The 18595-nt window shown below is 45.6% G+C and overlaps 1 protein-coding gene across 3 annotated transcripts in view; it reads right to left on the bottom strand.

Moving 5' to 3' along the window:
* The window catches only part of LOC126175042 (putative polypeptide N-acetylgalactosaminyltransferase 9), a 554784-nt gene that overhangs the window by 94173 nt on the left and 442016 nt on the right, over window positions 1-18595 (bottom strand). For all 3 annotated transcript variants that reach the window (XM_049921547.1, XM_049921546.1, XM_049921548.1), the window contains one exon: window positions 6025-6197. In XM_049921547.1, the coding sequence (XP_049777504.1) occupies window positions 6025-6197 (173 nt within the window). The remainder of the gene's footprint in view (window positions 1-6024; window positions 6198-18595) is intronic.

Raw genomic sequence — 18595 nt, 5'->3', positions numbered from 1 at the left:
ATTTACCAGGCAGGCTGCTAGATTTGTTACCGGTAGGTGTGATCAACACGCGAGTATTACGGAGATATTTCGGGAACGCTACTGAGAAAATTTAGAGAACCTACATCTGAAGCTGACTTCAGAATGATTCTACTGCCACCAAAGTACATTTCTACATCTACATCTACATACTCCGCAATCCACCATACGGTGCGTGGTGGAGGGTACCTCGTACCACAACTAGCATCTTCTCTCCCTGTTCCACTCCCAAACAGAACGAGGGAAAAATGACTGCCTATATGCCTCTGTACGAGCCCTAATCTCTCTTATCTTATCTTTGTGGTCTTTCCGCGAAATATTAGTTGGCGGCAGTAGAATTGTACTGCAGTCAGCCTCAAATTATGGTTCTCTAAATTTCCTGAGTAGCGATTCACGAAAAGAACGCCTCCTTTTCTCTAGAGACTCCCACCCGAGTTCCTGAAGCATTTCCGTAACACTCGCATTATGATCAAACCTACCAGTAAACAAATCTAGCAACCCGCCTCCGATTTGCTTCTATGTCCTCCCTCAATCCGACCTGATAGGGATCCAAAACGCTCGAGCAGTACTCAAGAATAGGTCGTATATGTGTTTTATACGCGGGTTCCTTTACAGATGAACCACATATTCCAAAAATTCTACCAATGAACCGAAGACGACTATCCTCCTTCCCCACAACTGCCATTACATGCTTGTCCCACTTCATATCGCTCTGCAATGTTACGCCCAAATATTTAATCGACGTGACTGTGTCAAGCGCTGCACTACTAATGGAGTATTCAAACATTACGGGATTCTTTTTCCTATTCATCTGCATTAATTTACATTTATCTATATTTAGAGTTGCTGCCATTCTTTACACCTATCACAAATCCTGTCCAAGTCATCTTGTATCCTCCTAGAGTCACTCAACGACGACACCTTCCCGTATACCACAGCATCATCAGCAAACAGCCGCACATTGCTATTCACCCTATCCAAAAGACCATTTGTGTGGACAGAAAACAACAGCGGTCCTACCACACTTCACTGGGGCACTCCAGATGAAACTGTCACCTTCGATGAACACTCACCATCGAGGACAACGTACTGGGTTCTATTACTTAAGAAGTCTTTGAGCCACTCACATATTTGGGAACCAATCTCACATGCTCGTACCTTAGTTAGGAGTGTGCAGTGGGGCAGAAGAAGAGGTAAGAGATAGGCAATCTTTTTTTTCTCGCTCTATTTGTGAGTGGAACAGGAAAGAAAATCACTAGTAGTGGTACAAGGTAACCTCCGCCACGCAGCATATGGTGGCTCGTGGGGAATGTAGATGCAGATGAAGATATGTTCGCTCATGTAACGCAGTACATTCACAACCACGAAAGCAGATGACGACTCTCTGAAGTTCAAGAACCGGGGAGAAAATCGTCCATGAATGGCACTGAGATGTAAAGGGGGCTGACAAGTAGAGCGAAATATGTTAATACATAAAAATTACGTAATGTGAATGAATTAGAGGAGGAATGGTGCTTTTGATATGGTACGCAAGGGGATTGAGAGAGAGGATAGCTTTTGAAGTGAATTTTAAAATTTTCCCGGCGAACTGACTGTACAAACAAAGTTCGGGCTTGCAGGCGGTCGTCGTTCGACACTTCGCACAAAATTTCAACTGGACACCTGCCAGTCATCTTCAGGTGAGCCGTCGCAGACTGGCGAAAACGTCCTCCATTCCGCAATATATAGCGTACTGTAACTATTCTGCGCATGCGTCGAATACTTGATAGATGAAACACACTGCCTGCCGGCAGCGCCCTCGCTGGTGGAATAGCAGAACTCAGTCGCCCTCTGCGTTGCAGTTTCCCACGGCCGTCGACGCACTCTTTCGTCTTCGATTTGAGCAAATCGTGGAGATGATGGGATTCCATACACTGTCCAGCTGGTAGCCGCTGTCACGGTTTAACAGATTTTCCGCCAGTCGTATTTCTACGGATTCTTTAATAATGGAGTCCCAGAAAGACGTTGCTGTGGATAAAATCATTGTTTTCTCATACTCCATTGAACGTCCAGTAGAAATACAATGTTCAGCAATAGCGGACTTTCTTGGCTGCAAAAGACGGGTGTAACGTTGGTGTTCAGTGCAGCGTTCTTTCACGGTGCGTGCGGTTTGACCTATGTAAGCCATACCACATTGGCACGGTATCTTGTAAATTCCGGCCTTCCGTAGTAACAGATTGTCCTTAACTGACCCCAAAAGGTCCGCAATCTTCGATGGTGGGCGGAAAAACACTTTTACCTGAAATTTTCGGAGGATTCTTGCTATTTTAAACGAAGTGTTGCCAACGAAAGGAAGAAAAGCTAAAGATTGTTCCGGCATGTTCTCCTCTTTATTCACTTCCTGCTTCTTAGTTTTAACTGTTAGTGCCCTGTTAATCTGCCGGATTTTCGCTGAATACTGTCTTTAGATGGGCGAGTTCTTGAGGTAAGCTATCTAGATCTGAGACAGTATGAGCTCTATGAACAAGTGTTTTGCCGGCCGCGGTGGCCGTGCGATTCTGGCGCTGCAGTCCGGAACCGCGGGACTGCTACGGTCGCAGGTTCGAATCCTGCCTCGGGCATGGGTGAGTGTGATGTCCTTAGGTTAGTTAGGTTTAAGTAGTTCTAAGTTCTAGGGGACTTATGACCTAAGATGTTGAGTCCCGTAGTGCTCAGAGCCATTTGAACCATTTTTTGAACAAGTGTTTTAAGCAAACTCATGATCTGCGATGGGTGATGGCAACTCGATGCTTGCGGGTACAAATCAGTATGAGTGGGTTTCCGGTAAACTGAACCATCATTCTTCCTTCGAAGCAAGACATCCAAGAAAGGCAAACTACCATATTTCTCTATTTCCATGGTGAACCGGATGTTGCTATGAATGGAGTTGAGGTGATGTAGAAACGCCATTAATTTATCTTCTCCATGAGGCCACACTGTGAAAGTGTCATCCACATACCACCAAAAAACTGTTGGTTTCAGGGCAGCTGATTCAAGCGCTGTCTCTTCAAAATCCTCCATTGATTACGATCCTACAGGACGTGTGCAACGGAAAACTTCAGCACTATTAAATTCCTCCTCCTCACCGCAAGAGACCATCAAGAGGTTAAGACGCATGCGCAGAATAGTTACAGTACGCTATATATAGCGGAACGGAGGAAGTTTTCGCCAGTCTGCGACGGCTCACCTGTAGATGACTGGCAGGTGCCCAGTTGAAATATCGTGGGAAGTACTGAACGACGACCGGCTGCAAGGCCGAAATTTGTTTGTATGGCTTTTAAAGTGATTTACATGGAGACGGGAAATAGCAAACTAAAACAGTGATATTGGAAAGAAAGAGGCATAAAGAATTCTACGTACTGCGGCACCTGTAAAGTTCGTGGCACCCGAGCTGAAGGAGCGAGAGTACCACGAGATACAATTTGGAATTCCATAATGGATACGCATGTTAATTACGTTATCCGCGTCCGCGTGATGGAGGTCCCGCGCAGAGCTGAGCCGGCTGAGCGGGTCGCCGTTAATTAACAACCCCTCGCCCCGCCTCACCCCCTCCCCCCTTCCCACAGCCACACATACGCAGACGGGGTGGCGCAGGTACCTGCGGAAGTGGCGGCAACAGGCCCAGCGCCGGGTCGGCCGGAACCTAATCAAGTCGCCAACCGGCAGCCGGTAGCGGCAGTCGTTACCGGGAAATTGGCGCGCTCGCTCGCAAGTCGATACCTCGTTCTCTCAACGAGCATCCGTACCGCGCAGCATGGAGGACCCGAGCCATAGCCGCGGTCAGCGAAATTCCCAATTCTTACCCTCTCTCTCGCACATTGCGACGAGACGGCAGTCTGACGTAACAATATTTTTTTTTCTAAAGCATTTTAACTTACCCCTTTCAATTTCCTGCTCAGCTGGCAGAGAGAGACACACATTGTGAAATTAGCTGCCTCATCACGTCGTTAGACAGTCGTCGTAGGAGGCGCGCAATACGTATATCGTGGGAGTGTTGCGGGTGGCGTCGCAACGCGTCTCGTGGCTTTCGTGAGGATACGTCAACTGAAACGTTTGTAAGAAAATGACTTGTACGGTGCTGTTGTCTAGGAGTCCTCGAGGGCTGGATTTGGCCACAATGGTACCTTTTCTCTCCGTGCGTAGGAATTGTGCCTTGAGAGTGGATCTTGAGTACAGGTGCCCGTAATGGGTGTACGAATAGCGCAACATCATGAACTGATATATATATTATGACTTTTGAACACTATAAAGGTAAATACATTGTTTGTTCTCTATCAAAATCTTTCATTTGCTAACTATGCCTATCAGTAGTTAGTGCCTTCAGTAGTTAGAATGTTTTATTTAGCTGGCAGTATTGGCGCTCGCTGCATTGCAGTAGTTCAAGTAGCGAAGATTTTTGTGAGGTAAGTGATTCATGAAAGGTATAGCTTATTGTTAGTCATAGCCATTCTTTTGTAGGGATTATTAAAAGTCAGATTGCGTTGCGCTAAAAAATATTGTGTGTCAGTTTAGTGATGATCAGAATAAGTAAAGAGAGAACTGTGTGAGTACGTTCAGTTTTGCTCAGCTGTTTGAAAATCAAATAACGTAAAAGTTTTTCCAGCACTGTCATTATTAATTTTCAAAGGGGAAGTTTCAAAATGACACATTACCCGAAAGCTAATTTCGTCCTTAAATTTTGCACACAGTTATATTTAAATGTAATACTAAGAAGGGATATGGCACTGAACGAACACGTAAAATTTGCGTTAGGTAAGGCGAATGGGGAACTTAGATTTGCTGGGAGGATTCCGGGAAAGTACGTTGCATCTGTAAAGGAAATCGCATAGAAGAGGCTAGTGTACGGTCACTATGGTGTACTTACCAAGTCGGCATGAGAAGAAATATTGAACGAAGTTAGATACGCGCTCCTAGAATAATAACAGGTCGGTATACGCCATACGAAAGTGTAACCGAAATGCTCGGAAGAATTAAATGGGAATTTTTGGAAGGAAGAGGACCCAGTTCTCGCCAAACCCTTTTGGGCAAATTTAGAAGACCTGCATCCGAATACGTGTGACCATTATGTTGGCGCCAACGTATACCTCGCGTTGGAATCATGATGTTAAAAATGGTTCAAATGGCTCTGAGCACTATGGGACTTAACGTCTGAGGTCATCAGTCCCCTGGAACTTCGAACTACTTAAACCTAACTAACCTAAGGACATCCATACATCCATGCCCGAGGCAGGATTCGAAGCTGCGACCATAGCGGTCGCGCGGTTCCAGACTGTATCGCCTAGAACCGCTCGGCCACTCTGGCCGGCTCATGAAGGTAGACGAGAGAATAAGACGTGTACATAGGTCGTCACACATTCATTTTTCACTAGCTCATTACACGAATTGCAATACGAAAGAAAATTGCTGATATTGGTATGATGTACCCTCCACCTCGCACTGTACAATGGCGCAAGTAATACTGATGTACTGTTTGAGGCTTTCCCGGCGCTGCATCTGCTTGATAGGTTCCCGGGAATTACGCCGGATAATATTGTAGAAACCGCACAATATTTCAACGAGACAACTGTCCGCCAACTTCAGGTGCTACAGTAGCACCTGAAGATGGCGGGCAGTTGTCTCGCTGAAATATTGTGCGGTTTCTACAATATTATCCGGCGTAATTCCCGGGAACCTATCAAGCAAATACTGATGTAGATGTAGATTTAGGTGCGACCGTCAACAGCCTTTGAAAACTTTACTTATTTCATATGTAGTCGTGGTATGCAACGACTGTAAGCAGCAAAATATTGCTCAGGTTGTTCATTACGGCTGACGCTGAGAATTTACAGCAGGCTGCTCACGCGTGACACAACTCTGTTTCGTCGCCGCCTATGAAGACCACTGATTACAGCCGCAATGCCTTTGTACAGATTGCTCGAAATAGTCAATGACTCGGCAGCACTTGTTCCAGCCCGCTCCATTTGGCAAGCGCGCAGGCTGTGTACTCACGCATGTCGGAGAAGTCGTCGACCAGGATGATCTCCTTGATGAGGTGCTCCGGCGACCTGTCGAGCACAGAGTGTACGGTGCGCAGCAGCACCGACCACGCCTCGTTGTGGAAGCAGATGATCACCGCCGTCGGCGGCAGGTTCGCCACGTCGTACTTGTTTGGCTCCTTGCACCTGCACAACCAAACGAAGGGTCGTCAGGCAGAGAAGCCTTACTTATCACCCGTCCGAAAGGAGATTTCAACACTGTACGTTGTCTTCAGTCCGAAGACTGGTTTGATGCAGCTCTCCATGCTACCCTATCCTATGCGAGCCTCTTCATCTTCGAATAACTACCGCAACCTACATCGTTCTGAACCCTCTAACTGTACTTCCTCTACGATTTTTATTCCCCGTGCTTCCTTTCAGTACTATATTGGTAATCCTTTTATGTCTCAGAGTGTCTCCTATCAATCGATCCCTTCATTTGGTCAAGCTGTGTCACAAATATTTTGTCACCCCAATTCTGTCCGCCCCCCGGTAGCTGAGTGGTCAGCGCGACAGAATGTCAATCCTAAGGGCCCGGGTTCGATTCCCGGCTGGGTCGGAGAGTTTCTCCGCTCCGGGACTGGGTGTTGTGTTGTCCTAATCATCATCATTTCATCCCCATCGACGCGCAAGTCGCCGAAGTGGTGTCAAATCGAAAGACTTGCACCCGGGGAAAGGTCTACCCGACGGGAGGCCCTAGTCACACGACCCCAATTCTGTCCAGTACCTCGCCATTAGTTACGTGACCTATCCATGTAATTTTCAACATTCTTCTGTAGCACCACATTTGGAAAGTTTCTATTATTTTTTTGTCCAAACTGTTTATCGTCCCTGTTTCACTTCCATACATGGCTACACTCCAGACAAATACTTTCAGAAAAGGGTTGCTGACACTTGAATCTATACTCGATGTTAACAAATTTCTCTTCTTCTGAAACGCTTTCCTTGCCATTGCCTGTCTACATTTTATATCCTCTCTGCTTCGGCCATCATCAGTTACTTTCCTGCACAAATAGCGAAACTAATCTACTACTTTCAGAGTCCGGTTCTCTAATCTAATTCCCTCAGCATCATCTGATTTTTCGTTCCATTGTTCTTGTTTTGGTTTTGTTGGTCATCATCGTATATTCTCCTTTCAAGATTCTGTCCGTTCCGTTCAACTGCTCTTCCAAGTCTTTTGCGGCCTCTGATAGAATTACAATGTCATCGGCAATCCTCAAAGTTACTGCAGGGCAATCTGTACCGACGAGGCACGTAAGCCACCCAACAGACGGGAAGGTTCATGGTTCATGGGGGGGAATGGACATTATTATAAAAGTATTTTAGCAATTCAGGGCAGTATGGTTTTCAGCGCTTGCACACAAATAATTTTGAGTATATTGGAGAACTTTCACAGAAAAATAAACAGGCGAAATACAGTTATAACACTAGTAATATAATAATTATTAATAAGTAAACAACGAAAGTCAGCAAAAAGGCTCACTCCACAAGAAGGTAATGCTAATGGTATAAACAACTCGAAAGTGGGAAATTATAATGGCTGGCTGTCAGAACCAGTCAAAGTAATTAACCAAGTAATCCTTTCCAAGACTTGATCTAAGAGCTGGGTAGTCAAACAGAATTTGATTAAGTACTTTACCGCTTTAATGTCATCGCTCAAAACAGAATGCATATCCTAATAAAGGCTATACGCTGCCCCTTCAGTAGGAAACTTGGCGCGCTCTGTCAATAGGCCGCGTACAAATAGGCGTATGTCACAACCGCCGCAAACTGGTGACATCCTTTCACAGTAGAAGAAATCTATGCGTAACGGGACAATTTACAACGTGGAGGCCAATTACAGTCCTCCATCTGATCTCTGCGGCTAGGATCAGCTACTACACTGCTGGGTAGTAGCTTTTCTTACTGCACCTTATTGTAATTCAGTTCCAGTCATCTACCCTCCACATGGTGCATGATGCTTGGCCTCAATGAGAACAGTAAATGTAGGTGGACTTCACCCTGTGTCACAATACGTAGTCTACTGTACAAGCCTCATTGACTGCAGCATCAACTAATTTCGTGCTCCGAATCCCAACGTGACTTTGTCTAGATGTTGTAGGTGAAGGAGCGTGTTCTAGATTAACTTCAGTGGGTTTTCTACAGAGGTTCAGGCGCTGGCTGCCTTGAAGTACACTTAGCGAATGACAAAAGATGAGGAATTTCTTAGGTTGAGTACGCCTCACCTGTTCCGATGCACTCCAGATCGCATGAACCTCTGTTTCATATTTGGTTGGCAGGAATACAGGCAGGGCGTGACTCTCGGGTTCCTTTGACAACTCACTCTTCCCTCCCTTACTCTACTGACGATATCCAGATAACCCTGGATGTGCGCTATCAACCGATCTCATATTTTCCTCTACATTTATCATAATTTTATTTCTTCTAAATGCGATTCAATGACACGAGGAAAGTTTCCAACCGATTTCTCATACACAAACAGCAGTTGCCCGGCGTTGACTGGTGAAACGTTGTTGTGATGCCTCGAGTAAGAAAGAGAAATGCGGACCATCACGTTTCCCACTTTGATAAAGGTCGGACAGTAACCTATCGCGATCGCGGTTTATCGTATCGCGACAGTGCTGCTCGTGTTGGTCGAGATCCAATGACTGTTAGCAGAATGTGGAATCGGTGGGTTCAGGAGGGTAATACGGAACGCAGTGCTGGATCCCAACGGCCTCGTATCACTAGCATTCGAGATGACAGGCATCTATCCGCACGACTGTAACGAATCGTGCAGCCACGTCTCGATCCCTGAGTCAACAGATGGAGACGTTTGCAAGACAACAACCATCTGCACGAACAGTTCGACGCCGTTTGCAGCAGCATGGACAATCAGCTCGGAGACCATGACTGCGGTTACTCTCGACGCTGCATCACAGATAGGAGCGCCTGCGGTGGTGTACTCAACGACGAACCTGGGTACACGAATGGCAAAACGTCATTTTTTCGGGTGAATGCAGGTTCTGTATGCAGCATCAAGATGGTTGCATCCGTGTTTGGCGACATCGTGGTGAACGCACATTGGAAGCGTGTATTCGTCATCGCCATACTGGCGTATCACCCGGCGTGATAGTATGGGGTTCCACTGGTTACACGTCTGGGTCACCTCTTGTTCGCATTGATGGCACTTTGAACAGTGGACGTCACATTTTAGATGTGTTACGACCCGTGGCTCTACCCTTCATTCGATCCCTGCGAAATCCTACATTTCAGCAGGATAATGCACGACCACATGGTGCAGGTCCTGTACGGGCCTTTCTGGATACAGAAAATGTTCGACTGCTGCCCTGGCCGGACCATTCTCCAGGTCTCTCACCAATTGAAAACGTCTGGTCAGTGGTGGCCGAGCAACTGGCTCATCACAATACGCCAGTCACTACTCTTGATGAACTATGGTATCGTGTTGAAGCATGGGCAGCTGTATCTGTTCACCCCATCCCAGCTCTGTTTGACTCAATGCCCAGGCGTATCAAGGCCGTTATTACGGCTAGAGGTGGTTGTTCTGGGTACCGATTTCTCAGGATCTATGCACCCAAATCGCGTGAAAATGTTATCACATGTCAGTTCTAGTATAATATATTTGTCCAATGAATACCCGTTTATGATCTGCCTTTCTTCTTTGCGTAGCAATTTTAATGGCCATTAGTGTATATTCGATGTTACGAAACTTCTCTTTTTCAGAAATTATTTTCCTAGTCTGCCAGACTGCCTTTTATATGTCTTTTACTTCGATCATCAGTTATTTTGATGCCGATATAGTAAAACTCTTGTAGTACTTTTCGTGCCTCGTTTCCTAATCTAATTCTATCCATACCACTGAATCTAAATCGACAACATTACATTACACTTGTTTTACTTTTGTTGTGATTCATATTATAGTCTCTCCTTCACAGCATATCCACTCAATTCAACTGCATTTCCAAGTTCTTTGCCGTCTCTGACAGAATTACAACGTCATCGGCAAAGTTTTTAAATGTTCTCCCTGAACTTTAATTCCCTTTTCAAATTTGTCCGTGGTTTCCTTTACTGTCTGCTAACGTACAGAAAAAAAATCATCGATGGTTAGCCACAACGCTGCCCTACTCAGCAACAGCCTTTCAACTCTTACAACTGCGGTCTCGATTCTGTACAATTCAAACAAAACCTTCCACTCCTTATGTGTTTTTAAGCACTTATAGGATGAGAGAGGTAGTGAATTCATACAAGCCAGGAGATCGGCAGGAGACCTTTTACTGTTTCACACCTGGTCCGAAGGAGTCGACAGCTGGCTAGGAATCTAGATCGACCTGCTCACACCGGCGGGCGCGCACACACTCACTCACACACACACACACACACACACACACACACACACAGAGAGAGAGAGAGAGAGAGAGAGAGAGAGAGAGAGAGAGAGTGCGCCGATGTGTCCGGGAGCGGAAGCGTTCGTGACGCGGGTGCCAAGTTGGGCGCCGCCATCAGTATGCCGCCTCGCGCTCTGTTTAATGCCCCCAGTCGCGCCGGCCGCAACCGCAGTCCAAGGAAAATTCACGCGGCGCCTTGGCTGTGTCTGTGTCTGCGTCGGCTGTCACACACCTGCGCCACGCCGCCAACTTCGTAGCCTCCGGGGACTGCCGACGAGAGACGCCAAAGAGCCTTGCGCAGTGGAGTGTGTGTGTGCGTGCGCATGAGAGGGGGGAGGGCGGACAGAGGGGGGGGGAGGGGGGAGGGGGGGAGGGGGGGAGAGGGGATGGGGCGGAGAGAGAGAGAGAGAGAGAGAGAGAGAGAGAGAGAGAGAGAAGGGGGGGCGAGGGGTCAGCACTATGCTCAGTTTGACAGCGTTACATATTCAATTCACGGGGAGCGTGCAAGGGAAAAGTCCCTGCAGACGCACTATCCTCTGTGCCCGGGGTGGCTCAGATGGATACAGCGTCTGCCATGTAAGCAGGAGATCCCGGGTTCGAGTCCCGGTCGGGGCACACATTTTCAACATGTCCCCAATGAAGTTCATCAACGCCTGTTTGCAGCTAGGGTGTCCATTTAATTATCATTTCATTCAATAATGTAGCAACTTCGATGGCATGACAATAATTTGTAATTTGTGAGTACATAAGGGTTAGTTCAACCCTCCCCCCCCCCCCCCTCCCCGCCATGAACCATGGACCCTGCCGTTGCTGGCGAGGCTTGCGTGCCTCAGCGATCCAGACAACCGTACTGTAGGTGCAACCACAACAGAGGGGTATTAAATGAGAGGCTGGACAAACGTGTGGTTCCTGAAGAAGGGCAGCAGTCTTTTCAGTAGTTGCAGGGGCAACAGTCTGGATGATTGACTGATCTGGCCTTGTAACATTAACCAAAACGGCCTTGCTGTGCTGGTACTGCGAACGGCTGAAAGCAACGGGAAACTACAGCCGTAGTTTTTCCCGAGGGAATGCAGCTTTACTGTATGGTTAAATGATGATATCGTCCTCTTTCGTAAAATATTGCGGAGGCAAAATAGTCCCCCATTCGGATCTCTGGGCGGGGACTACTCAGGAGAACGTCGTTATCAGAAGAAACTAAACTGGCGTTCTATGGGTCGGAGCGTGGAATGTCCACTCCTATAATTGGGGATGTAGGTTAGAAAATTTAAAGGGGAAATGGATAGGTTAAAGTTAGATACAATGGGAATTAGTTACGTTTGGAGGCAGGAGACACAAGACTTATGGTCAAGTGAATACAGGGTTATAAATACAAAACCAAATAGGGGTAATGCAGGAGTAGGTTTAATAATGAATAAAAAAAAATAGGGTAAGCCACTACGAACAGCATAGTGAACGCATTACTGTAGCCAAGATAGACACGAAGCCCACGCCTACCACAGCAGTACAAGTTTATATGCGAACTAGCTCCGCAGATGACTTAGATATTGAAGAAATGTATGTTGAGATGAAAGAAATTATTCAGATAGTAAAGGGAGACGAAAATTTAATAGTCGTGGGTGACAAATTCCACAGTAGGAAAAGGAAGAGAAGGAAAAGTAGTAGGTGAATATGGAATGGAGGTATGGAATGAAAGAGGAAGCCACCTGATAGAATTTTGCACACGGAATAACTTAATCACAGCTAACACTTGGTTTAAGAATCATGAAAGAAGGTTGTATACGTGGAAGAGGCTGTCAGACACTGGAAGGCTTCAGATAGATTATGTAATGGTAAGACAGAGATTTGGGAACCAGATTTTAAATTGTAAGACATTTCCAGGGGCAGATGTGGACTCTCTCCACAATCTATTGGTTATGAACTGTAGATTAAAACTGAAGAAGCTGCAAAAAGGTGGGAATGTAAGGAGATGGGACTTGGATAAATTGAAAGTACCAGAGGTCGTAGAGAGTTTCAGAGAGAGCATTAGGGAACGACTGACAAGAATGGGGGAAAGAAATACAGTGGAAGAAGAATGGGTAGCTTTGAGAGATGAAATAGTGAAGGCAGAAGAGGTTCAAATAAATAAAAAGACGAAGGCTAGTAGAAATCCTTGGCTAACAGAAGATATATTGAACTTAACTGACGAAAGGTGAAAATATATACATGGAGTAAATGAAGCAGGCAGAAAGGAATACAAACGTCCCTTTGACTCTTCAGAGATGTCACTATCCCTGCTCAAATATGTAAACAACCATCATGGGCACCACAAAGAGAAGTTAATCTCGCATATCTCTTTGTGGTTGGAAACGGAACGGTGCGACAACGAGGAGCACGGAACGCTTTCTCGCGCCTCGGTCTGCGACTGTGTGTGGACACGGGGGAACTAGACGCAGAGCGCGCGGCCAGACGGAGGGTTCTGCCGCTCCCCACCCACCCCCGCTTCTCTCCACCGCAGATTCCTCCCCCAAATTGGCGGCCGAGCAGCCCCCGGGCACTCCTTTCTCAGCGCCTGTCAGCGTCCGCCCCTAACCTCATTTTCCCCGCAATTTATTAAACCCCTTGTCCGGCGCCCTGACAGATAACCCATTAACTTTCACTCGCGCCCGCTCCTGCGCGCCGCCGCCCCCTTCTTTTACACCGGCAGCAGCATTAAAAGTTATCTGGGCTCAGAACCAATCTGGCCGGCTGCGCCTTCAATAAGCCCCGCGCCACTGCTGGCCCAAGTTCGTCCCCCCCCCCCCCCCTCCTCTGTCCTCTGCAGAGCAACTTGGCGTTCCGCGGCAACAGGAGCTCTTCGCTCCGCGCCGCGAACCGCCGAGGTCGCGACTGTCGGGTTTGTTTACCTTCCGCCGGCGCGGGGCGCCTGGAAATGGATTCCCCCACACGGAGGGCGCTCCGCCCTGATTACTTATTCCCGTTACAAACTTGTCCCGGCCAAATCTGCACGGCTCGGTGAGTCAGTGTGAAGGGAATGACTTCCTCCTGTCAGCACACCGAGCATCTACCGTTTACTACATACACCTAAACACACACTGCGCAAGCAGTTCTGCAGGTGTGCGGACATTTGCCACGATTTTACCTGCTCCGAAGCGTTGGGTCAGACTGTCTCTTAGAAAGACGTCAAACGAATTTTAAGTTGCTTTTGTAAATAGATATATTTCGCGTTTAGTTTTGGTGAATTTCTTTGTTACGGAATTGAGCCTCGCTACGACTGTGTGTTCACTAATCCCTGTATCCGTCTTGATGCTCAGGATTATTTGTGGCTAGGTCAAGTGTGTTATCGTAACCATTTACAATTTGAATGGCCTCGTGAACTAATTCTTCAAAATAATTTTTAAAAAAGCATTTAGAACAATTACGGAGATTGTTTTTTATCTACAATATGGGTCTGAAAATGTATTTTTTGTCAACATACGGAAGGTAGATTGAAGTCGCTGCCAATTATAATTGTATGACTAGGGTACCTATTTGTGATGAGACTCAAAAAATGGTTCAAATGGCTCTGAGCACTATGGGACTTAACATCTGAGGTCATCAGTCCCCTAGAACTTAGAACTACTTAAACCTAACTAACCCAAGGACATCTCACACATCCATGCCCGAGGCAGGATTCGAACCTGCGACCGTAGCGGTCGCGCGGCTCCAGACTGTAGCGCCTAGAACCGCTCGGCCATTCCGGCCGGCACATGTCAACCATAGATGTTCTTATCTCTATTTAGTGAACGTATTTTCAGTCATGTTTTGAACATTGTCCGTTACACTTTATTAACTAATGTTTCGCCGCAAGGGATATCGCATTTTAGAGACTAAATTAATGGGAGTATGTCGTTCTTCTTTTCAAACATTCACATACCCATTTCTTATTTCCTTGTCTTTTGGGCATTCAGTTGTAGTAATTAAAGTAGGCACAAATTCAGTGATCAAAAAGAAGTGATTAGCGTACATTCGCATTCTCTTTACATCGTTCCTTTGTTGTTGCTCCCATGGCGATGGACTGTTTCTATCGCAATTAGTAAGCGTCAAAGAAAGCTACCGTACAGACAGAGGAATCTATATTTATACTTGGCAGAACTAATTACATACTGCCATAATTGTCGGTATTGCTGTCGTTTTCAGAAAAGAAGCTCTGTATTTGGCCACGATGTCGAAGAAGAAGGTCCCTTACGTACTGATTGTATCGAGTAAGATGTGGCGACGGCGGTTTGAAAGCGGACAGAAGTAGTACGAGGAAGGGCGTCCCTTACCTGAGGGATCGCTACCTGGCGAAGGGGCAAGTGTGGCAAATGTCCGGCGTGGCAAATGTCCGGCGTGGCAAATGTCCGGCATTCCTTATGCAGTGCGTGACGTAGGGTACTTCGTACTGATATTAGTGACTGTTTATTCCATTCGCTTATTGAGTGAGGGAGAATTGACTAGCAGCATGCCTTTGTCGGCGCCATAACCTCTCTTATCTCATTCTCATGGGCCCCACACGATATTTACGATGGGACAGCATGCTAATGGTCGCTTATTCTTCTCCGAATTGGGTTCTATAAATACAACCCAACAGTGTTCCTCGGGAACGATGTGGTCTTTCTTCCAAGCTTTTCTGTTACACTTTCGCACGGACTATTTGGAAATTGGAAATTTTGTGGTGAGTTACTATGGGACCAAACTGCTGAGGCCATCGGTCCCTAGGCTTACACAGTACTTAAACTAACTTACGCTAAGGACAAGACACACACCCATTCCCGAGGGAGGAATCGAATATCCGACGGGGGGAACCGCGCGGATCGTGACAAGGCGCCTAAGACCGCGCGGCTACCCTGCCGGCGCATGGACAATAATGGCCGGTTAAGATCCTAGAAAAGTGTGTGAATTCCCTCGATGCCTAGTGTTATGCCTAGTTGATGAGGACTCCAAAAACTGGAACAACATTCTAGAACTGATCACACTAATATTTTGTATGCTATTTCTTTTTCGGGTGCACTACAGTTCCCAAAACCATTCCTGCAAGTATAAGTCTTCCATTCATCTGCCCTAATACTGATTCCATGCGGTTATTCCATTTGGTATCGCTTCTTAGTATTATCCCTAAATACAAGGCTACTATAAATGATTATTAGTTTTCAAAGCTCTACACTTCTGGAAGTATTACGTGAGCAAATATGACTGATGCATTAATAGAACGGTAAATTCACCAAGTTAGCATTTTTAATTCTACCATTGTTCTATGAGTGCCCCTCTGGTCACACGTCCAAGCAGTAGTCAAGTTCGTTCGATGCCTTGTGTAGCAAAATCCAGTCAATGATTGAGGTACCAGATGCCAGAAGGAAAAATGACATACGTTACTGCACGTGAATATTACATTCAACACAAAAAGGGATGCACAATGCTGCAACTAAAATTTTTGATCACTTACCCAGAGAAATAAAATGTCTGACAGACAGAAAGCTAAAATTTCAAAACAAACTGAAAAAGTTTCTTCTTGCCAACTCCTGCTAGTCTGTAGAAGAATTTGTATTACTATAACGTTTAAAAGATGGTGGGGAGAAATTACCAACTCCCTAATTCACATATGTGTACACAGGCTATCTCTCTTAACAGGCGACAGGTGCATTTTCTCTGGTGTTTCTGTAGATTTTTCAATTTGTTTTATGCATTGTGTAGCTGGAGGGTCCAGTGTCGGTCGGCGGAAAGCGTCAGTTTGTTTCCCGTTACAAACAAAATGATCCACGGAACATGAAACTAACTAACTAACTAACTAACTAACTAACTTGATGTATTCTCTGAGCTGTTCCAGTGTTCTTGGCAGTACGCCCAAAGGAAAACGTCACAAGGCGTATGGTCAGGCGATTTGAGCGGCCAAGGCAACACAGCCATATCGTCTTCACCACTAAGCCCAACCCCAACGACGCGGAAACTCGTCGTTTAGGTAGCGAGGAACACAGATGCTCCAATCAGGAGATGCCCGTTTTGTTGGAAGATGAAATTCTCGCAGTCAACAGGCAGTTGTGGAAACAACCACGACGACAACATGCCAAGGTAAGAGGTATTCGACACGGTCTTCTCGCAGAAGGAAACCGTTCACTACAGCTTCATCTGTGAGACTGCACACAAAACATTAACCTTTGCACAATCTCGTTTATGCTCCACAAATTTCATGAGGATTTTCAGTGCCGCTCGCTCTGAAATTGTGGTGATTAACCTTTCCAGATAAATGGAAAACTGCTTCGTCGCTGAGTATCAGCTTGGAGGCGAACTGTTCATCTTCAAGTGCTTTGCGCAATGTGATACAAAACTGAAGCTGTAAGTTCAGCTGGCGGACGGAATGCAAACTCAGTGACTTTACTGTTCGATTCACGATTCATTTATAACTGTACATGTAATACTTTGAAAAATACCGAACACTGAATACGATCTATAGTACCCCTGAACATACCCGATATGACGTGCTCAATATGTTCTCCACGTCTTGCAGTAGGATCTATCGGGTTCCCTCTCTTTTATGTAGGCATTATTTTACACTTATTCACATTTAAAGAGCTTTCATTAATTACACTACGTGGAAATTTTGTCCAAGGCTTTCTGTGTTTCCTTACGGTAACCCAGCGACAATGCTGTACTGTCCTGTAGACGACATTACTGTCAGTGAACAACTTTAACAGTGCTACTGAGCCGACATGATAAATTGTTTCGTATATTGAAATTTCAGAGCACTGAATTTCAGCCCTCTTTAAAAGTGAATAAATGACAGGTAATGTCCATAAGAAAGGACAAAAAATCTATTAGTATACGACTACATGGTTAGCGGTAAACTTCTGATGTCCACATTTCCAAATCTTCTTATGGGTTTCTAACACAATAACAGAGGCTCAGCACGTGTTTTTTATAATCATCTTTGGCGTATAAACTGAAGTTTTTCAATATCCGAATAATAAATCTAAGTCTAAACTATGATTTAACACCTGCTGCGCCAGTGTGGTTTTTTCACGTCACATATTGACAAGAACTGTAGCTCGCTGGTAATTGTATGACATTACAGAGCCCACTAGTGATAAACTGTATGGGGAATGTCACTGAATTTTTAAGTTTGATGACATGAAGAATTTTATATTCGTCTTCTCTCAGAGCTAAATCCAAATCTCAGCAAGAGGATTATCTTATGCCCAGATTTGGTTGGATATACGACAATTATCAAAAACATTCCGTCATGCGTAACTACACCATCTGAAAATAGCCTGAAATTATTTCTATTGCCACCTAGCAACCTAATAATATACAATTTGGACAGAGTATCGCCTGGCGAACGTGTCATATCAACACGTGCCTGCGCATGATTCTAAATCCGAGATACGGCGCTGCATTCAATGCCAGAGAGATGCATTGAAATCTAGCCTCCTCCACGCTCTTGTACGACTATCATCACAAGTCACCCTGCACTCTCGCAATGGTTACTCAAAGACTAAACTGATAGTGTTGAGACGGCTGCGTATTGTCTAGATCGGCACAGCCCTCCCACACTTGCCTCCAGAAAGAAAGCCAGCAGGTCTGTTGTATTCTCCCTGGCGTACCTGCCACCCATAGTTCGTAGGCAGTGGTCATCAATGGTATTTGATGGCTACAGAAGACCACGACAAGGCAGAGCTTGAAAATTCTGTGTATCACGATAGCGACTGAACGTTCGAGTGAGGTTGACAATTCGGCTGGCAATTTCCCGTTCTGACTGTATGCAGCAATTTCTGCGGTCAAAAAGCTATTGAGAAAGAGATATTCGATCAAAAATAAACTAATCCGACCATTAATACTATATTTTGTCGTATTATGTATAACACAACGAAAAGAGAAACTAAAATGAATAGTATGGTCATTGATAGTACTTTTAATGTTCGCCATCCGTGAAGTTCAAATACTAGGAATGATGGTATCCGGAGAGCTGGATATTATGTCACTGTGACCGAATGCGCACGTCTGGTAATCCGTATCACTCTGTTTTTTTGCGCATGGAAAGAATATATCTGCATCTGGGTTCTTTAAATCAGTTCACACCACATTCTAACAACGTATCACACACACACTGTGTGTGTGTGTGTGTGTGTGTGTGTGTGTGTGTGTGTGTGTGTGTGTGTGTGTGTGTAGAAC

The sequence above is a fragment of the Schistocerca cancellata genome, chromosome 3 (assembly GCF_023864275.1).
Source record: "Schistocerca cancellata isolate TAMUIC-IGC-003103 chromosome 3, iqSchCanc2.1, whole genome shotgun sequence".
Lineage (NCBI taxonomy): Eukaryota > Metazoa > Arthropoda > Insecta > Orthoptera > Acrididae > Schistocerca > Schistocerca cancellata.
Note: the sequence above shows the minus strand (reverse complement) of the source record. Positions and strands in the feature narration are given on the sequence as shown.